Source organism: Aethalodelphis obliquidens, unplaced genomic scaffold, assembly GCF_003676395.1.
Source record: "Aethalodelphis obliquidens isolate GAN/ISIS:26980383/991018 unplaced genomic scaffold, ASM367639v1 scaffold29, whole genome shotgun sequence".
Lineage (NCBI taxonomy): Eukaryota > Metazoa > Chordata > Mammalia > Artiodactyla > Delphinidae > Aethalodelphis > Aethalodelphis obliquidens.
Window position 1 is genome coordinate 12,450,643 of NW_020837973.1, and position 18,542 is coordinate 12,469,184.

At 43.5% G+C, this 18,542-nt stretch overlaps 2 protein-coding genes across 2 annotated transcripts in view; one reads left to right on the forward strand and one right to left on the reverse strand.

Annotated features, from left to right (window-relative positions):
- Positions 1-9,592, reverse strand: part of ANKH (ANKH inorganic pyrophosphate transport regulator) — a 143,830-nt gene extending 134,238 nt beyond the window's left edge. Inside the window, exon 1 of the mRNA XM_027125340.1 lies at positions 9,216-9,592. Within this exon, the coding sequence (XP_026981141.1) occupies positions 9,216-9,311 (96 nt within the window). The 5' untranslated portion in view covers positions 9,312-9,592. The remainder of the gene's footprint in view (positions 1-9,215) is intronic.
- A 196-nt stretch (positions 9,593-9,788) lies between these two features.
- LOC113630160 (serine/threonine-protein phosphatase 1 regulatory subunit 10-like) lies at positions 9,789-15,168 on the forward strand. The gene is made up of 2 exons (XM_027125347.1): positions 9,789-10,642; positions 14,038-15,168. The coding sequence occupies exons 1-2, from the start codon at positions 9,991-9,993 to the stop codon at positions 14,070-14,072; spliced, it is 687 nt and encodes a 228-aa protein (XP_026981148.1). The 5' UTR covers positions 9,789-9,990; the 3' UTR covers positions 14,073-15,168.
- Positions 15,169-18,542: the final 3,374 nt, after the last annotated feature.

Here is an 18,542-nt window from a genome sequence, read left to right on the forward strand (position 1 = left end):
TTCGACCTCCTGCGTGAGGACCAAGGAACCCCGGTGCACCGGCCTTCAATAAACCTCTTGCGTTTTGCATCGGCTTCCGACTCTTGTTGTTTCCTGGGCGAGTCGAAACTCCTAGGAGACCGCGAAGGTCTAACAATAGGTGTGAGGCCCAGGTGGTGTTGGCACATAAAGGTGTGGGCCTCAGTGTGGGAGGAGGGGAGGTACGCCCTGACCTCAGGTGGGGCTCCAGGTGATGCAACGCTGCGTCGGAAAAGGGAGGGGGTGGGAACCATAACCCATCCCAAGGAAAAACCACAGTTGAATGTGAGTCCGGAGCAGAGAAAAGACCCTTCACTTCCTATTTTGGATCGGGCTGGTGGCAAGGGTCTTTCCAGTTGCTTCTGCGCTGGTCTTGGCTAGGATCATGAAGAGGTGAAAGTTACCTCTTTCTTATGAAGCGTGGTTACTTGTTACTCTGCTCTGCGCTGTCTGTCTTTATAAAATGTCAAGTTTAGGCCACACATCGTGGGAGACCGCCGTGTCCCAGCGCAGTAACTTTCCTGCCAAACCATTTAGAGCACTCAGACAATTTGTTTTTCTTTTTTGTAATCTGCTATTTTATATTCTCCACACTACCATTCCCCTGTATTGAAATGCATGACCCAGTGGCCAACAGATCTCGGGGCTGTTTATGGAGCAGCGGTAAGAGCATAGCTACTTCTTATCATCCTAAAGACAGCTTTGAAAACACAAAGCAGCCACACCTAAGACAACTGGCACATGAGAAAACGACAGTCCGGGACTCAAAACCTTCCCTAGACTTAATGTTATATTTCTAAAAAAACTGAGCAGGGATTCTGACTAGCTTACTGATGTGGACTCATTATTATTTAGTTAAGAGAACAACCAGGAGTGACCAGCTTTCACCATGTAAATGCTCTTGCTGGACCACAACCCGGAAAGCTTCCTGACCCAAACTAATCCTTTCTGTCTCTCTCACAAAATAAGCTACTTTTAGTTCTCACATCCTGGGAGGATTACGGCCACAAAGCCAACTTCTGCCCTCTCTCATTGTTGCCTCAGCTTTCTCCCTAGAAAGCCTCGTTAATCTGCTTTTAAAAACATTCAGCTTTTCAGCCATTTAATTCCACCTGAATGTCCTGAGGAGCCTCAGCCTCACCTTTCTAGTCACCCTTGAAAGTTCTTATCCAGGGAGCCCCACTTTTGCTTTGAACTTCCTCCCAGCCTGAAGTCACAGGTCCCCACGGCCAGCCGCAGTCCCCATCCAGGTGGGATGTGCCCAGACAAGGTACAGGAAGTGCACTGGGAACGTGGGCTTGGAGGTGCCTCTCGCCTCCTTGTGCTGGAGAAGAAGGAGCCATACACACAGCCCCTCCCCCCGCCCTGAGGTTGGGGACAGAGATGTGGACCCATGTTAGTAAGCGGACTGCCTATTCATACTGACAAACCCATCTACAGAAAGGCAACCCTGTAACAGTGCTGGGTGTCAGACTCATGGAAAGCCTCGCTGATCTTGTGATATCAAAACCCCATAAATAATGTAAAAGCCAGCTAGGGCCCGTGAGCTAACTTAGACCAAAATGTACTCTTCCCACAAGAAATGAAGCTGGTCCATCTGTCCCTTGGGACCACGTGGCATTCCTGGACCAGCTGTCCAGGCTGTTTTCTGATAACTCATTATCTAGGAGAATAAATACCACCTTTGCCCTGACAAATAACTAAGTTCTTTCCCTTGCCAAGGCGGACTTGGAAAACATTTCTGGCATGGAGAAGCAGCCATATAGAACCAGAAAGCTGTGATGCGTAAGTCTTCACTTGACTAACTGTAGTCTTGGTCATTTTAAGCTCATTTGTTCTCAGCATGGTGAGCGGTACTTCATTTTTGGCATAGCCACTGAAAGAGTCCCAAACCACAGAAATAGCAAAATTAAAACAAAACAGAAACAAACCTGGGGTTTGTATGGCTTGATATGAAGTCTGCTAATTTCCCTATCCTGTGACTCTATTCTCATCTTTGCAGATGGGTGGTATCCACTTTGGGGACAGGAGAATTTACAGAGAATGAGGCAGGGGTGACAACCTCCAGATAAGAACAGCCTCTATGTGGTTAACTGTTCAGCGCCATGACCACAGACTCACCGCGCTACTGCAGGTACTGAGTACCCTGCCGTACGTTATCACAAACTGCAGTGTGCAATCAGGCATCTCGCTCTGTGATGCTCTGACTGCAAAAGTGTTTCATGTATGTTTTCTCAAATAGGACCTGATTTGAGAGCAGGGCCTGTGTCAAATCTGGCAACACTTCCCTTATACAAAGGTCACTTACCTGACATTGACTCTAGAATCTCTCTAGAACAGAAACCAAAATAGGGCAAGGCAGGAGAGCTAGTTTAACAAAGTGTATACACTTTTTTCACAAGGGAGACCTCCAAAATTGTTTATTCTTCATTTTTTCATGGATTTCTAATGGATTTTAGTTTGGGGGGCCCAGAGCAGATCCAAAGCAGAAAATTAAAAAGCAAGTATTCAACATGTATTAGCTATTTTTATTAATTATTATTTTTATTTTATCGGTCGGTGCCAAACTCTTTGCTAAGTATTTTGAGTATCACCTGTCAGTGGATATCCTGTCAGCTGACTGCCAGTACAACATTCACACGCCTATGTTCGTTGAGTTTTGCATATAGTATTTATCTAATATGGTAGAGAAAGGTGCAATATAGATTTCTTGTACTACAAAAAGAAAAAGAAAACCAGTGATTTGCATTTTAAAGGATGAGCTTCAGGGACTTCCCTGGCGGTCCAGTGGTTAAGACTTGGCCTTCCAGTGCAGCGGGTACAGTTTCAATCCCTGGTCGGGGAGCTAAGATACCACATGCCTCACAGCCAAAAAACCAAAATATAAAACAGAAGCAATACTGTAACAAATTCAAGAAAGACTTTAAAATTGTCTGCATCAAAAAAAAAAAACTTTAAAAAATAAAAAGGATAAGCTTCAGTTATCAAGAAAATGCACTCACAGAGGTAGCTCATATCTAGATAATTCTGCAATAAAACAGGGTTTTCTATATTTCTATGACATTGCCACATCAACTAATAAAGTCATAGGTGTTAAAAAAACACTGGATTTAGGGCTCCCCTGGTGGCGCAGGGGTTGAGAGTCCACCTGCCAATGCAGGGGACGCGGTTCGATCCCTGGTCTGGGAGGGTCCCACATGCTGCAGAGCGGCTAGGCCCGGGTGCCACAACTGCTGAGCCTGGGCTCTAGAGCCCGCAAGCCACACTACTGAGCCCGCGTGCCACATCTACTGGGGCCCTCACGCCTGGAGCCTGTGCTCCGCAACAGGAGAGGCCACCGCAATGAGAGGCCCGCACACTGCAACAAAGAGTAGCCCCTGATCGCCGCAACTAGAGAAAGCCCTTGCGCAGCAACAAAAAAACCCAATACAGCCATAAATAAATAAATTAAAAAAAAAAAAAAAAAAACACTGGATTTAATTTTTTAAATGTAGATATGACCCAAGTCACTCTGGTGTAAGTTTAAAGAGGTTTATTTATTTCAGAGCAAAAAGACATGGGAACCAATTACTGGCCACTAATATAAAACTGGGCTTGTCACATCAAAAAAGTGAGATGATGCTATAAACGATATTACTTGGTACGCTTTTAAAACTGCTTTTAAAGAATCAGATGTATAACTAGAAAGAGATTTAGATATCATCTTGACGTAAGACATATTTGATTATCTTTTGAAGGAGATGCTTGGGAAGACGTATTCTGACAAAGTAGTAGTTAGGCTGGTCATCAAACCACCTCAATAAATAAATGAGTAAAGAAACAAACCGCAGAATTATACCTCTGTGGCTCTAGAAATAATCTACTTACCTAAGTGCAGTGAAAGAGAGGTACTTTAAACACAGATGTACATCTAAAGAAAACTGGGAAACACAGTGGAGAAGTGAGTATCAGTTGGACTAAGGAGGTCACGGTGTCCTTGACTAAATACGGACTGCCAGTGACCTCATTTTCTATGTATGAATGAGAAGCTGAAACAGGCATCAAATTATGCTAGGCATAAAGCCCAAGGCAGTCAGAGAAAACACATTATCTACTTATTACACAGAGATGCTCACTAAAACTTTATGTTGGAAAAAACAAACAAAAAACCTCAGCATTTAAACAACAGGGGAATATACAGCAAAGGAAATTACTGTATGCCCATGCAATCACATATTATACTGCTATTTAAAATCACAGTTAAATACTTTTAAGTGATATGGGAAAAATGCCTCTGTGTTCTGTGAAATATATATATATATATATATATATATATATGTACACACACATATGTATATCCTCATTTATGTAAAAAAAAAAAAAAAAATGGCAGGAGATACCCAAAACATTAAAGGGGTTTTTTCTTCAGAGTCGAATTAGAGGTATTTTTACTTTTTTCCTCCATTTTTTAATATGTAATCAAACTTTAAATGGTATATGTTACTTTAATAATTAGAAAAAAATAAATGTTGTTTTGAGATTTAGTCCATTAATATAGAATAGACTGGAGGAGAAAAAAGCCTCTCACCGACCGTTACTTAGAAACTTAACCTGGGATTTACTTTTCTGTCTGTAAATACTTTGGAAAGTGGAACATACAATGGACACTTTTGTTATTACTTAGGGCAAGCTCTGCCTGGGGAGGTCTCTTCCATCACTTAGTGACCTTGGATGACGAGTCCCTGCCCAGTAGTGGCCAGTGCCATGCACAACATTCACTTAAAAAAAAAAATTCCTGTACCTCCTGGAGACCTTTTTTTAAAGGGGGGTGAGGTGGGGGGCATTTCTCTACTTAGTAGATGAGGAGAACATTTATTAAGCTACTTTTCCTGGGCTTCTCTCTCTCTCTTTTTTTTTTCCCCATTTTGTGATGTTAGTAACTTGAAACCCTCTTATACTGTGGAAGCCTAACTCTAGGTTTCTTAAGTTAGAAAGGAGGGCTGGGGAAACATGAAACATTCCTATTATACATCTTACTCTAGTAATCAACAATCCATATGCAAAACTCTTCGTTCACAGATAAATCCCTTGGGTCTTTGATCTATTATATTGGACCCAACCAAATTCAGTGATTCACTCAGGGTTACCTGAAAGAACTCAATCTCGTGAGTGTCAAAGAGTAGACTGCCTGGCACTGAGCAGAACACATTTCTTCTAAAGTGAGAACAACTTCAACTTTTTCTCTTTCAAGTCTTCACAAGAGCTGTCCTTAACATTTTAAGTGTCATTAGGTACCTTATAAAAAAAAGATCACTGATTTATTCTATATAATTTGGTGAACTTGGCTTTTAAGGAATTCAGGGACTTTGTACCAAGTTTAATTTTAAACAGAAATCACAGTCCTTTGAATATGGTGAGATCAAATGGACATTTGCAGACCCTTCTGAAGAAATACATTGTATTTCTTCAATGTATCTTCATATCTTCCATCTTTCTTTAGCAATCTATATTGCTCTAATGATAAAGACTAAGTGATTTCTAAATAATTTTGTGAAGTGTCAGTTGTTTCTTATCTTTTTTCCTCTCTTTTAACCAAAGGCTATGCCAACCTTGCCAAAATAAGACACAGCATTGGTTTAATTAATTATCTGGATAATTTGGCCCTTCTTACATGACCCTCTTGGTCACAATCTCCCTTTTCTGAGAAGCCTCGTTATGATTGGCTGACATCTGTTGAGTCTTTAAAATTCAAACTATGACAGCTAAGATTACATTTAAGCCAAGGCTGGAACTCCGAAAAGCCAGAGCTTACTTCTAAATGTCTAAGAACTGCTGGGGGTGGCTCTCAGTGTGCAAGCAGAGAGCAGAGTGGCTAAGGGCCAGGAGGATATGGCTGGAGCCCCGGCTCTGGCCTGCACTGCCTATGTGAACTTGGACAAGGGCTTTAACATGCCTAGGCCTCTTATTCTTTCCTCATATATAACACGTGCTGAGATGTTACAAGCACATACTAAGTGCTCGATGAATGGAAGCAATGAATACTTTTGCTTCTCAATCTGTAAAAATAGAAATAAAATGCTAATTCCACATATACTGCAACTACCATCAAGGGTTCTACACACCTAAAGGGTTCTACAAACATTGTTTTAGTTTCTGCAATAAGGGTGTATTCTCATTTCTTCCATGGTGCCTATGCTTAATATTAAAAAGCAGGTCATTTTATTCCATACAGCTTTTTTTTTTTCTTTTTTTCAGTGTAGAATTCAACACTTGCCTCCACCCCCAAATTACCACCACCATCAAAATTGAAAAATGTGATGATAGATTTCATTAGAGTAAATATTCCATAATATTTGGGTTTCTTCCCTAACTGGCCTATAACATTACAGGGAAAGCTCTACATAACGGATAACGTTCATGGAAAACATGAGGAGGCCCTGGACGGGCTGTTACAGGCTTCTTCACAGCAGCCCCACACGTGACACTAATAGCTCTGAGATAATGTGTAATGCCTTCACACAGTCACATGTGCTGCTTATTCAAATTTCAGTGGAATCTTGCCTATAGCTGGGTTTTCATTTTAAAGGTTCTGTCCACATTTCCGACAGAAACCACAAACTGAGATGTTTATTATCATTAAAAAAAACCTCATCTAGGGAACATTTACAATGATTTCAGTATCCTTCTGTTCTTGACAAGTTAGAGACTTAAAAGCTAATGAGCTATTTTATTTTTTAATTTGGGGTTTCTTCATCATCTCGAACACCCGTGAACCAGGGACTGTTTTGACCTTTGGACTCCCATGTCACCTAACCTACTTTAGAATTAGTAAATTACTGAAATGTGAATCATTGTTCACTCATAGCAAGGTATAATATACACCTGCCCACTCTGAAAGAAGAACGGTAGAAACCTACGTGTGTCCATCTGTCCATAGAACATGACAAGACTCCACATCAAGAGCTGCATACTTCCAGAAGTCTACCGTAGACCCGTATTTGTATATAGTAGGTTCACTGTTCCTCCTCTTTACTGTGCCTCAAAGCAGTTGGGGTAAAATGTTCTTTTATTCATGACCCACCTATGACCAGGTCACTCTTTAGCTCACATTGCAATTCTTTCCCTCCAGTTTAACAGTAAGAAAAAGTAAGTTCTGTTCTTTGCACCCTGCCCCATTTTGCGAAATTATCATCTGATACTGGAAGGCAAAGCAAGGTTTTGGAAACATATCAATTTCTTCCCTCCATCTCCCCACCCCTAACTCTAAAATATCTCTACCACCAGGCAGCGTGTAGGCTCATAAATACACTGGTGCTTAAGGGATAAGGACCTCAAAGGACACTTACTGATAAAACTTGCTTCAGTGCAACAAGACAACTCTTCCAGCACTTTGCTTATGTCACCTATGACAAGGAGCTTAGCAACGTCTCAAAGATGAGTGTGAATTACTAGACCCACTAGGATAGACCACCTGTGTAGTCGTCTTTTATGTCTACTTCCCTTTTGTGATCTCAGGGAGACCCCTTTCTTTACACTCAAATCAAATCCTTAGTTATATCACCTTGCATTAAATCAAGGCAAATGTGAGGCAATACTGTGGTATGTTTCAGGCCATTTAATTATGGCAAAGAATACTCATTTCTTCCAGTTATCCCTACAATACACACACACACACACACACACACACACACACACACACAACTGCTACATTTCAGGGAGAAGCGATCAGGTGAGCAGCCTGGGCTTTCTGACAACCTTTGGGGCAGCTCCAATTAGATAAGCTTTAAAACAGTAAAAGGTTGAAGTGAATACACAGCACTTGACTCATCTAAAATGTGCAGTGTAATAAATTCAGGCCTAAAAACCTTTCCAAAGATTAGAAGAAATGCCCAAAGTCACCAGTTAATTATGCAAAAAGGGAAGGTTTTGGGGGGTGGGGGTGGAGGTGGAGCAACAGAGGAGCCCTTGGGGGACCCTGGGGAGGTGCTGGCAGAGCAAAGTGGCAACAGAAAAGATATAATATTTCATCGAAGGAAATAAATTGGCTTACTAGCTAGACAAAGGTCTTCAGAGGCTATGCTGCAATACATTGTGAACACTTGTCAGCAATAAAATTCGAACTAAAAAGTAGCTTACAAGGTGGGCTAAGTATTTGGGAGCTAAACAGTTCCAATCAATCAAAAGTTCTGAGCACAGAGAGACAAATGCAAGCAGATATTCATCAAAAGGAGGAGTCAAATGAACCCCCTTCCGAAAAACTGTTTGGTTTTTGAAAACTAAAGGTGCATCAAGATAGGTGCCTTTTCTATACAAACATCCTTTGAGGTCTCTTGACTTAAAGGAAAAGAAATAAAGAGTACTACAACGTCAGGAGCTGCTCAATCACATGCCGGGGCCAGTTCCGACCCCTGCCCATCAAGGTGACAGGCTGCTGCCCTCTTCCCCCAATCCTCTTCCCGGCCTTAAAAATGCAACTGCATCCCGCCGCAGGCCTGCGAAAACGGGCCGCACAGGCAAAGTGCGGAGTACCAGTGCCCCGCTGCTGGAGAGGCTGCAGCGCTCGATTTGCAATGACGCCACATGGAGAGAAATGGGGGAAAACATGAAGAAGAAACAAGGATGAGAAGGCAACAAACAAAAATGTGCTCCCCTTCTTTAGTGGTGCAAGACGGAAAGAAAGGAAAAAAAAAAAACAAACCCAAACTAGAGATGGCCAATGGTCGGCTTATCAGGACACATATGGGACGCCTCTAATCCATACATGAGCTTAAAAAAAAAAAAGTACCTGGGAAATCAACTTGGACACTTTCTAATACAAAATTCTCCCCATGATCCCATCACCACAAACTCGGGATAAATAAAAACCCCAGCACTCAAGCTATTAGAGACTACAATTTACTTACAAACCAGATGTTTACATAATCACAAATTACATAGTACTCCTGTGCACTAAAAATCCTTCTGTAAGTGAAGCTCCAAACCCTCCGGTCTTTTAACGTTTTCCAGGGAGAGCTGGAGAAGTCTGCGGAAGAACTGGGGGGAGGGGGAAATGGAATGCTGGAAAGTCATTGACAAGCTGTCAACCCAACCAAATGTTCCAGGATAAAAAGAGACTCGGAGCAGGTGACTCTCCTCTGTCCCCATCCCCTGCCGCACGGGCGTCTAAGGCCAAGGCAGAGGGAGCAGGGCGCAGGGTGCGGGGCGCGGCCGGGGCTTACCTGCTCCCCGAAGTCGATGGCTATGTTGGTGATGCCCAGGGGCACCAGGAACCGGATCAGGGGCCAGTAGTGCGTGAGCGCCGGGAATTTCACCATAGTCCCCGCCGTGGGCGGACCCCACACACATCTGCCGCCGGGAGGAGACTCTGCCGGGAGGCGCGGGCCGAGCAGGCCGGGCGGGGTCGCGGGCGGACTGAGGCCGGGACCGGCCGGGTCTCAGGGCGGCGGCGGCGGCTCCTCGTCGCGGCTGCGGCGCCCTCTCCGAGCGCAGCTGCTCTAGCAGGAGATCCGCAAGCTCAAGTCCATCCCTGCTGCCCTCCCACACAACAAAGATCTGTCGGGAAAAAAAAGAGGAGGGACGGCGGCGGCGGCAGCGGCGGCAGAAGGTTCCGCTGACAGCGGCTCCATTATAAGCGCTCTGGGGCCCGGAAATAAATAACCGCGCGCACGAGGCGGCGGCGGCGGCGCCGCCGCCGCCGCCGCCGCCGCCGCCGCCGCCGCCGCCGCCGCCGCGCAGAGGAAATCAGGGGCGGGCGCGGAGGCGCGGACAACGCCGGCGGCCAGGGGGCGGGCGACGGGCTGGGGAAGGGGCCGGGCCGGGCGGGCGGCGCCCTCCTTCCCTCTTTCCCTCCGCCGCCGCCTGCGCTCGGCGCGGCCGCGGGGGGCGCTGCGCACGCACAGGCCGCGGAGCCGCCGCCTCCGCCGCGTCCCGGCGGCGCTGGGTGGGACTCGCCGCGGTGCCCCTTGTCGACCGAGGGGCGGCGGCGCGACGCTGATGGGGAAGCGGGCCGGGGGCGGCGCGTGGCCCGAAGCCCGAGGGCACCGCGCGGGGAGCCTGAGGGGCGGGCGCACCCAGAGATGCGAAGGCCCCGGGGCAGCCCGGGCTCCCTGGCCGGGCCCTGTCGCCCGAGCCCCTCGGGGCTCGGGCCTGGGGTCCCCGCGCTGTCCGGGGACCGGCCGGGGTGTGTGGGAGACTGGCCGCCAGGGCCGGCGAAGTGAGCGCGGATGCGCGAGGAGGGATCGGGGCGCGCTGGGGTCGGGAGGGAGCGGGTTTGGGAAGCTCCCACTGCCCGCCTGGCGGGCACCGCGCCATACCCCATCCCCGGGTGGCCGCCTCGAGGCAGGCGGGGACGTGAGGAGGAGACCGCTCCGGGAGGGGACCTGCTTGGGGCCCACCTGGACAGCTGGGGGCCCGGGAGAGATGGAGGCGTCGCTCTTGGCGGGCGCGAGAGACCGAGAAAAGGAGCATCTCTCTCAGGGTGTCCAGGGGCGACGGGGACCGCATCCCGGAGGTAAATGCGAGGAGAGCCGCGGGGACCGTCCCCTCAGGCGCCCAGGCTGGGCCGGCCGGCCTTCGGGGTACCCAGACGAGCCTCCAGCGGACTCTGCCTACTGTGAACTGAGATTCTTCTCAATGCACCGCTGTTGTAAGCAAGAACAACCAAACTCGAAAAGTCTCTTTTCAATATAGAAGGAGAAAGAAAAATCTGTTTTACAATACTTGCCCCAGTGATTTCAGGGTTAATAATAGCCATGCTGAGTGTTTTACCTAAACTGAAGAACAGTACGGCAGGCAGCAAAGCCAGCATCCATCTCTGCCCCAGCGCGCTGTGACCAGAGGGTCGAGGCCGCGAATGAAAAGCGCCTCAAGAAGGGAGAGAGTGCGTGAACATCATTGTACCTAAAAGGAGGGTAAAAGAAGGCCTCGTGTGCAGGTCTGAATTCACTGATGTGTGACCTGGAGGCTCGCAAAGGTCCCAGGACTTAGAAGGAGCTGTGCCCGGTTTAATGTTCTGCCTCTGGAAATTAATGATTTTTGAAGGAGAGGTCGGCAAGTTATGTAGCCTGTCCTACTTATATTATTTTGAACTGCCCCCTCACAACGCATCTTTTAAAGTTTACTGAGCATAATAAATTAGTTTATTATTAAAAGTAATAAAGTGTGCACCCAGGAACGAGCCTATTACCTCACATTTCGCAGTGTAAAAGTTGTGTTCATAGTAAGCATGAGATCTCCACCTCCTGGGTTCAGGTATTTCACAATTATTAGAAAATATTAAATGTTTTCCATATTTTATGCCTTTAAAAGACCTTTTAAAATTCCAAACAGAGCAAGGCCTTGAGAAATAGGAAGCTAATTTACCTCGTAGCTCAAATTACATGCCCTATAATTAAAATGAAATTCTGGTAATTATTTATTGTGTTAGATTTGTCAAATAGTATTATTTAAGCGATGTCCCAGCAAAACAGGAAGTTCTTGGGTACAGGACTCTGCTCAATAGCAAGTTCCTGAAAGGTGTGTTTTAATATAGTTGGATCTTGTTTTAAATATACCGAGACAGCCTATTTAAAGGAATTCTCAGGGAAGGAGTTTTTTCCTAGAGCAAATATCACCTTATGGTTTATCCATTCTGTCGACTAGCAATTTTACTCAAAGCAATCTCATTACACTGACCTTTGTCTTGAATGTGGGGTTGATGAGGTTCTCAGTAGACCTTCAGGAAGCCCGGTTTGCTTTGGTTGGTCCCTGAACAAGCGCCAGCCTCATTGCTGGTGCTGATACAAACGCACACCTTGGTCTTAAGAAGGAACGATGAGAAAGTTCCAGTGAATCAATGAGAGGTCCTCATCCTTGTCTGAGTATTCTAAGTGTGGTTTTGTAAAATAAATGATTTAATAGTGTCATCTTTGATTCTGGCAAAAAGCACTTTTTAGGTTTGAAAGGGCTTTGCATTTCAATCACACGATGGCAATGTGGAACTGAATGGAACAATTAATTACTTTTTTTTCTGTCAAAGTTTAAAAATCTGATAGATTTCAAAGGGAGTTTTGGACCTTTCTCTCTCTCTCTTCCTCTTTTTAACTTAGCAGTTGTTTGAAAAGATAACTCCATAATACAGGTGATGGTAATGAATAGGAAGTTTTCTAAATTACCCGGAAGCCAAGAAGAGATCACAAAGTCATTTAAATTAGATTCAGAGAGTGTTATCTTTCAGAGGGTACAGCTTTACTTTCAATGTACAAAGTTTTTAGTTTAGGTTTGATTGCTTTCAGCCAAAGACCATTACAAGATCTACAGACTTTATATTCAACAGTGTGAGAAAAAATTATGTACCCACAGGAAAAAATGCTGGAAAATAATATGGTCAACTATTAACAGTGGTTAGTTACAGCTGCATAGTGTTATTTTCATTTATACTTTTCAGTATTTAACACAATGGGCCTATATAAGTTTATAAAAAGAAAAAGAGTTTTAAAAAAATATTTACAAAACTTCCTTAGAAGTACAAGTTAGCATTGATTTCAGAGCATGGAAAAAATTACTCTTCCCAAAACAATTTCATAGATGACTAGCAATATACTATGATTTTGTTGCCTAAAATTATTAATGCTAAGTTTTGAACACGCTAATGTGAAAAGAGAAACTAAAAGTTACATATGTGTCTGATTTACTTTTTTCTGTAATTGATCATAAATGAATATGTTCAAGTTACCCTCAAGGAGCTTCTGCTTCAAAGGACAGAATGAAAGGTCATGTTTAAGATCATCCAATTCTACAACTCTACAACTCAGTGTTCTTGATTTGAGGAGCCCAATGGGATCAAATTGGAAACATAGCAGTGGACTTGGTCTGGAAGCAGTTGCCATAAAGATTTGTGTAAGATTGACTTCATAGAATTATCTACACTGGTCACACAGAATTATCCCATATCATGTATTTAGTATAACCAACTTATTTAACAGATAGTTTTTTTTGTTTGTTTGTTTTTTGCGGTACGCGGGCCTCTCACTGCTGTGGCCTCTCCCGTTGCGGAGCACAGGCTCCGGATGCGCAGGCTCAGCGGCCATGGCTCACGGGCCCAGCCGCTCCGCGGCATGTGGGATCTTCCCGGACTGGGGCACGAACCCGTATCCCCTGCATTGGCAGGCGGACTCTCAACCACTGCACCACCAGGGAAGCCCTAACAGATAGTTTTTATGGAAGATTTAGTCCCAGATGTTGGTGTCCAGTTTTGAAATGATCAGTAAGATAGAGTAGAGTAGACTCTACTCCAAAATAGAGTAGACTAGATATAAATTCAAGCCTTGTGGTCCTACATCTGGGCCTAGTGAACTGTTACTACATGGCTCACTGTGAATGCAGTGAGGGGGAGCTTCTGATTCTAGATTACTTAATTGTGTTCATATAAATATTGTCCTATTTCATGAAGTCATGATTTCTGCCCATATCCAGGCTTCCAGAGAACAGAAAGAGAAGTTGTTTCCTTCCCCAAAACTGCAAGTTTTACTTTTGCCATCTCTGTGTCATTCCAGCCCAAAGCCTAGTTATAATTTGCTTGGCCTAATTATCAAACCCAATTTTATACTCTCAGCATATCTCAACAGTTGGAGGTAGGAGGTGAGTGGCATGGGTAAATTATCCTGAAATCGAACATTTGCTGTAGATAAGCTAGAATTTGCTAGTTCAATTCTGTCAAGAGTTCTAGTTCTCCAGACTTGTGGTTGCCAAGAGGACGGGGGGTGGGGGAGGGATGGATTAGGAGTTTGGGATTAGCAGATAAAAACTATTATATGCAGAATGGATAAACAACAAGGTCCTACTATAGAGCACAAGGAGCTATAATCAATATCCTGTGATAAACCACAATGGAAAAGAATATGAAAAAGAATATATATATATATATATATATATATAACTGAGTCACTTTGCTGTACAGCAGAAATTAAACACAACATTGTAAATCAACTATACTTCAATAAAGTTTTTAAAAAAGAGTAATAGTTCTCAATTTTAATAAATTCTTTAATAATATTTTTAAAGGGACCACACAGATGCTTCAAAATGTTGTGCTGTAAAGAGGAATGGAGAAGATTTCTACATACTAGTATGGAGTGAGCTGCAGAATATTTTGAAAAAAGCAAGGTGGCAAACCATGAAATGGTATGCTATTTGGGGGGTAAAAAGAGAGAGAAATATGACTATGGCTCTGTGTGCCTGTGTGTATTTACTTGTATTTGTGAAAAGACCACTGGAAGTATAAATAAAAATTATTCAAATGTTTATCTATGGGGGAAGAAGAAAGAGACCAGCGTGGAATAGGGACAGAAGAAGAATTTCTCTGAATGTACCTTATTATCTAATTTTGGCTTTGGAAACATTTATGTTTTACATGTTGAAACATAAAATTAAATCAAAAGAAAATAATTATGGACAGCAGATAGATAAATCTCATGCATTTTTTTTGTTTATTCCTCTTTTATTCTGAGAAGAGGATTTGAGGCAGATTTAATCAGAGTACAGGTGTATGCCTTATGCATTTTATAAATTTTGATTTTTCTATAATTGCTAGGGAATAAAACATTTGGGGATCCCCTTGCCAGGTCAGTTATGTAACCTGATGGCATTGTGTATTGGTAACTGGTAACTTACTCCTACATCTGAAAAGTGACCTGAAAAGCAAAAGTAAGTTTTGGGATGGATTCTGCTCTTGCCACTCAAAACACCATCACCACCACCACCACCTGACTTTCAGGATTCTATAGGGATTCTTCATATAGGTGAGCATTTGATGATTTGCTGACTTATTTTTGGCTCCTTATGGTGAAACATACAAGGTAAGTGTATGTAATTCACCCTGACTCCTCAAACCTTAGGTCTGGCAAATCTTAATGAATAGAATGGAATGGAGGATGGAACTGATGAAAATGTAGCTACTTTTCATTTCCCTTTTTTCTCTTTCTCCAACTTCTGCTCTTGCTTTTTTTTTTTTTTTTAATGACCAGGATAACATAAAATGTCTGTAATTATAAGCATTCCTCATTTTATTGCCCTTCGTTTTATTGTGCTTGACAGATATTGCGTTTTTTTTTTTTTACAAACTGAAGATTTATGGCAACCCTGTGTTGAGCAAGTCTATCAGTGCCATTTTTTCCCATTTTTTCAACAGCATTTGCTCACTTCCTGTCTCTGTGTCACATTTTGGTAATTCTCCAAATATTTCAGACTTTTTCGTTCTTATTACATTTGTTATGGTGATCTGTGATCAGTGATCTTTGATGTTACCACTACAGCTAGCTGAAGACTCAGATGATAGCATATTTTAGCAATGAAGTATTTTTCAATTAAGGTATGTACATTGTTCTTTTAGCCATAATGCTATTGCACACTTAATAGACTACACTGTAGTGTAAACATAACTTTTTTTTTTTTTTTTTTTTGCGGTACGCGCGCCTCTCACTGTTGTGGCCTCTCCCGTTGTGGAGCACAGGCTCCGGACGCGCAGGCTCAGCGGCCATGGCTCACGGGCCCAACCACTCTGCGGCTTGTGGGATCTTCCCGGACCGGGGTATGAACCTGTGTCCCCTGCATCGGCAGGCGGACTCTCAACCACTGCGCCACCAGGGAAGCCCTAAACATAACTTTTATATGTCCTTGGAAACCAAAAAATTTGTGTGACTCACTTTATTGCAATATTCGCTTTATGGTGGTGGCCTGAAACCTAACCGAAATTATCTCCAAGGTATGCCTATAAATACAATTAATAAAGCTTAACTTTTTATTCTCGCTACCTATCCAAGGTCTATTTACTTTTACAAGCACTTTTAAAATATCATTAAAATATCTCACAAAGATATCCTGTGTGATTCTAGCTCATTTTGATAATTTCTCTTCTGTTTTATATTTTGACAATCAGAATGGGAACTGCATTAGTCTTTACTTCTAGTTTGTAAGTCTGACATCGGCCACAAAATATGAAATTTCCTGAGGCTGGGAACTATTTAAGATATTATTTCATCTGGTTTCACCCTCTTATTTCTCACCTCCACCCCAGAACAATAATAGACATTAAATAACACATTTTGAATTGAGTTTTCCATAAGCTTTTTTTATGTTTAACCTCCAAGTTGACAAGTGTATTATCCTTCCTGTTATATAGTTAATACTGACTGGACATCCTTAGCATTTGGGTGATAGAAGTAGAAATCAGATTTTCCAGCTTCTCAGACTTTACCATCCAAGAGAAGAGGTAGGCAAACAACACTCCTTTAATTGTTATTGCACTTTAATCAAATCTATTTTTCCTTTGCAGTGTTACTAATTATGGTAGAGTAGGTATTATTTGATTAATTAATCAGGCAAACAAGTAGTGCACAGTCGTCTTCACATTAAGTACATAGGTTATCCCTAAGTTCCTCTACCTCCACCAGAGCATTTTTATCCTAGAAAATGTTCCTGATTTCAAAATGGTATCCTACTACTTATTTACATGATTTTTCTTGTGACTCAGTAGATAGACTGGTTGGACAAGGGGTTAACATAACTGATGTCATTTTAATCTCTATATAGATCAATTAACTTGTTTTAATTCATTCAGCAACTTCTTTGGAGTGTCTGCTGTGTGCTAGACATGGTGCAAGGTGCTAGGTATATAGTATTGAACAAAACAAACGTGATCCCCCTAAGACTGGGAATAATGCAAGATGTGCTCTCTCACTCCTATTCAACACCACGCTGGAGGACCTAGCCAATGCAATCAGGCAAGTAAAAGAAATAAAAGGCATACACATTGGAAAGAAAAAATAATTTTTTATTCACAAAAGATGAGATAGTTTATGTAGAAAATACCAGAGATTCTGTAAGAAAGCTGCCAGAAAGAATACGTGAGCTTGCTTAGCAAGGTCACAGAACACAAAGTCAATATACAATAATGAATTGTATTTATGTATACTAGCAGTGAAAAATTGGAAATAGAAATTTAAAAAACTGTCATTTAAAATCCACGAAATACTTAGGGATAGAGCTAACGAAACACATGCATGTTTTTATTTATTTCTTTATTTGGCTGCATTGGATCTTCATTTCTCCACGCGGACTTTCTCTAGCTGTGTCAAGCAGGGGCTACTCTTCATTGCAGTACGTGGGCTTCTCATTGCCATGGCTTCTCTTGTTGTGGAGCATGGGTTCTAGGCATGCAGTCTTCAGTAGTTGTGGCACACAGGCTCAGTAGTTGTGGCTCTCGAGCTCTAGAGTGCAGGCTCAGTAGTTGTGGCACATGGGCTTAGTTGGTCTGTGGCATGTGGAATCTTCCCAGACCAGGGATGGAACCCATGTCCCCTGCATTGGCAGGCAGATTCCCAACCACTGCACCACAAGGGAAGTCCCAAAATGTGCGTGTTCTGCTGAAAACTACAAAACATTAGGAATTCAGAGGTCACCTAAATAAATGGAGAGCTGTGATGTGTGAATGGATCAGAAGCCTCAGTATTATTAAGATACCAGTTCTCCCTAAATTGGTCTATAGACTAAACAGAATTGCAATCAAAATCCTTTGGAGAAAGAAAAAGCACAGAACTGAGAGTAGACAAAACAATTTTGAAAAAGAAGAAAAAAGCTGGAAGACTCGCCTGGCGCTGAACCAAGATGGTGGAGTAGAAGGACGTGCTCTCACTCCCTCTTGTGAGAACGCCAGAATCACAACTAGCTGCTGGAAAATCATTGACAGGAAGACACTGGAATTCACCAAAAAAGATACCCCACATCGAAAGACAAAGGAGAAGCCACAATGAGATAGTAGGAGGGGTGCAATCACAGTGAAATCAAATCCAATAACTGCTGGGTGGGTGACTCAAAGACTGGAGAACGCTTATACCACAGAAGTCCACCCACTGGAGTGAAGGTTCTAAGCCCCACGTCAGGCTTCCCAACCTGGGATTCTGGCAATGGGAGGAGGATTTCCGAGAATCAGACTTTGAAGGCTAGTAGGATTTCATTGCAGGACTTTGACAGGACTGTGGGAAACAGAGACTCCACTCTTGGAGGGCACACGCAAAGTAGTGTGTGCATCGGGACCCAGGGGAAGGAGCAGTGACCACAGGGGAGATTGAACCAGACCTACCTGCTAGTGTCGGAGGGTCTCCTGCAGAGGCGGGGGTTGGCTGTGGCTAGCCATGGGGACAAGGACACTGGTAGCAGAAGTTCTGAGATGTACTCCTTGGCGTGAGTCCTCCCAGAGTCTGCCATTAGCCCCACCAAAGAGCCCAGGTAGGCTCCAGTGTTGGGTTGCCTCAGGCCAAACAACCAACAGGGAGGGAACCCAGGCCCACCCATCAGCAGTCAAGCAGATTAAAGTTTTACTGAGCCCTGCCCACCAGAGCAACAGTCAGCTCTACCCACCACCAGTCCCTCCCATCAGGAAACTTGCACAAACTTCTTAGATAGCCTCATCCACCAGAGGGCAGACAGCAGAAGCAAGAACTACAATCCTGCAGCCTGTGGAACAAAAAACATATTCACAGTAAGATAGACAAGATGAAAAGACAGAGGGC

Excerpts from the sequence above, each read along its gene's own strand:
- LOC113630160 (XM_027125347.1), top strand. The coding sequence starts at position 9,991 with ATGGGGAAGCGGGCCGGGGGCGGCGCGTGGCCCGAAGCCCGAGGGCAC. Across the intron at positions 10,643-14,037 it reads CTTCTCAATGCACCGCTGTT|GGACCACACAGATGCTTCAA; the intron begins GTAAGCAAGAAC and ends ATATTTTTAAAG.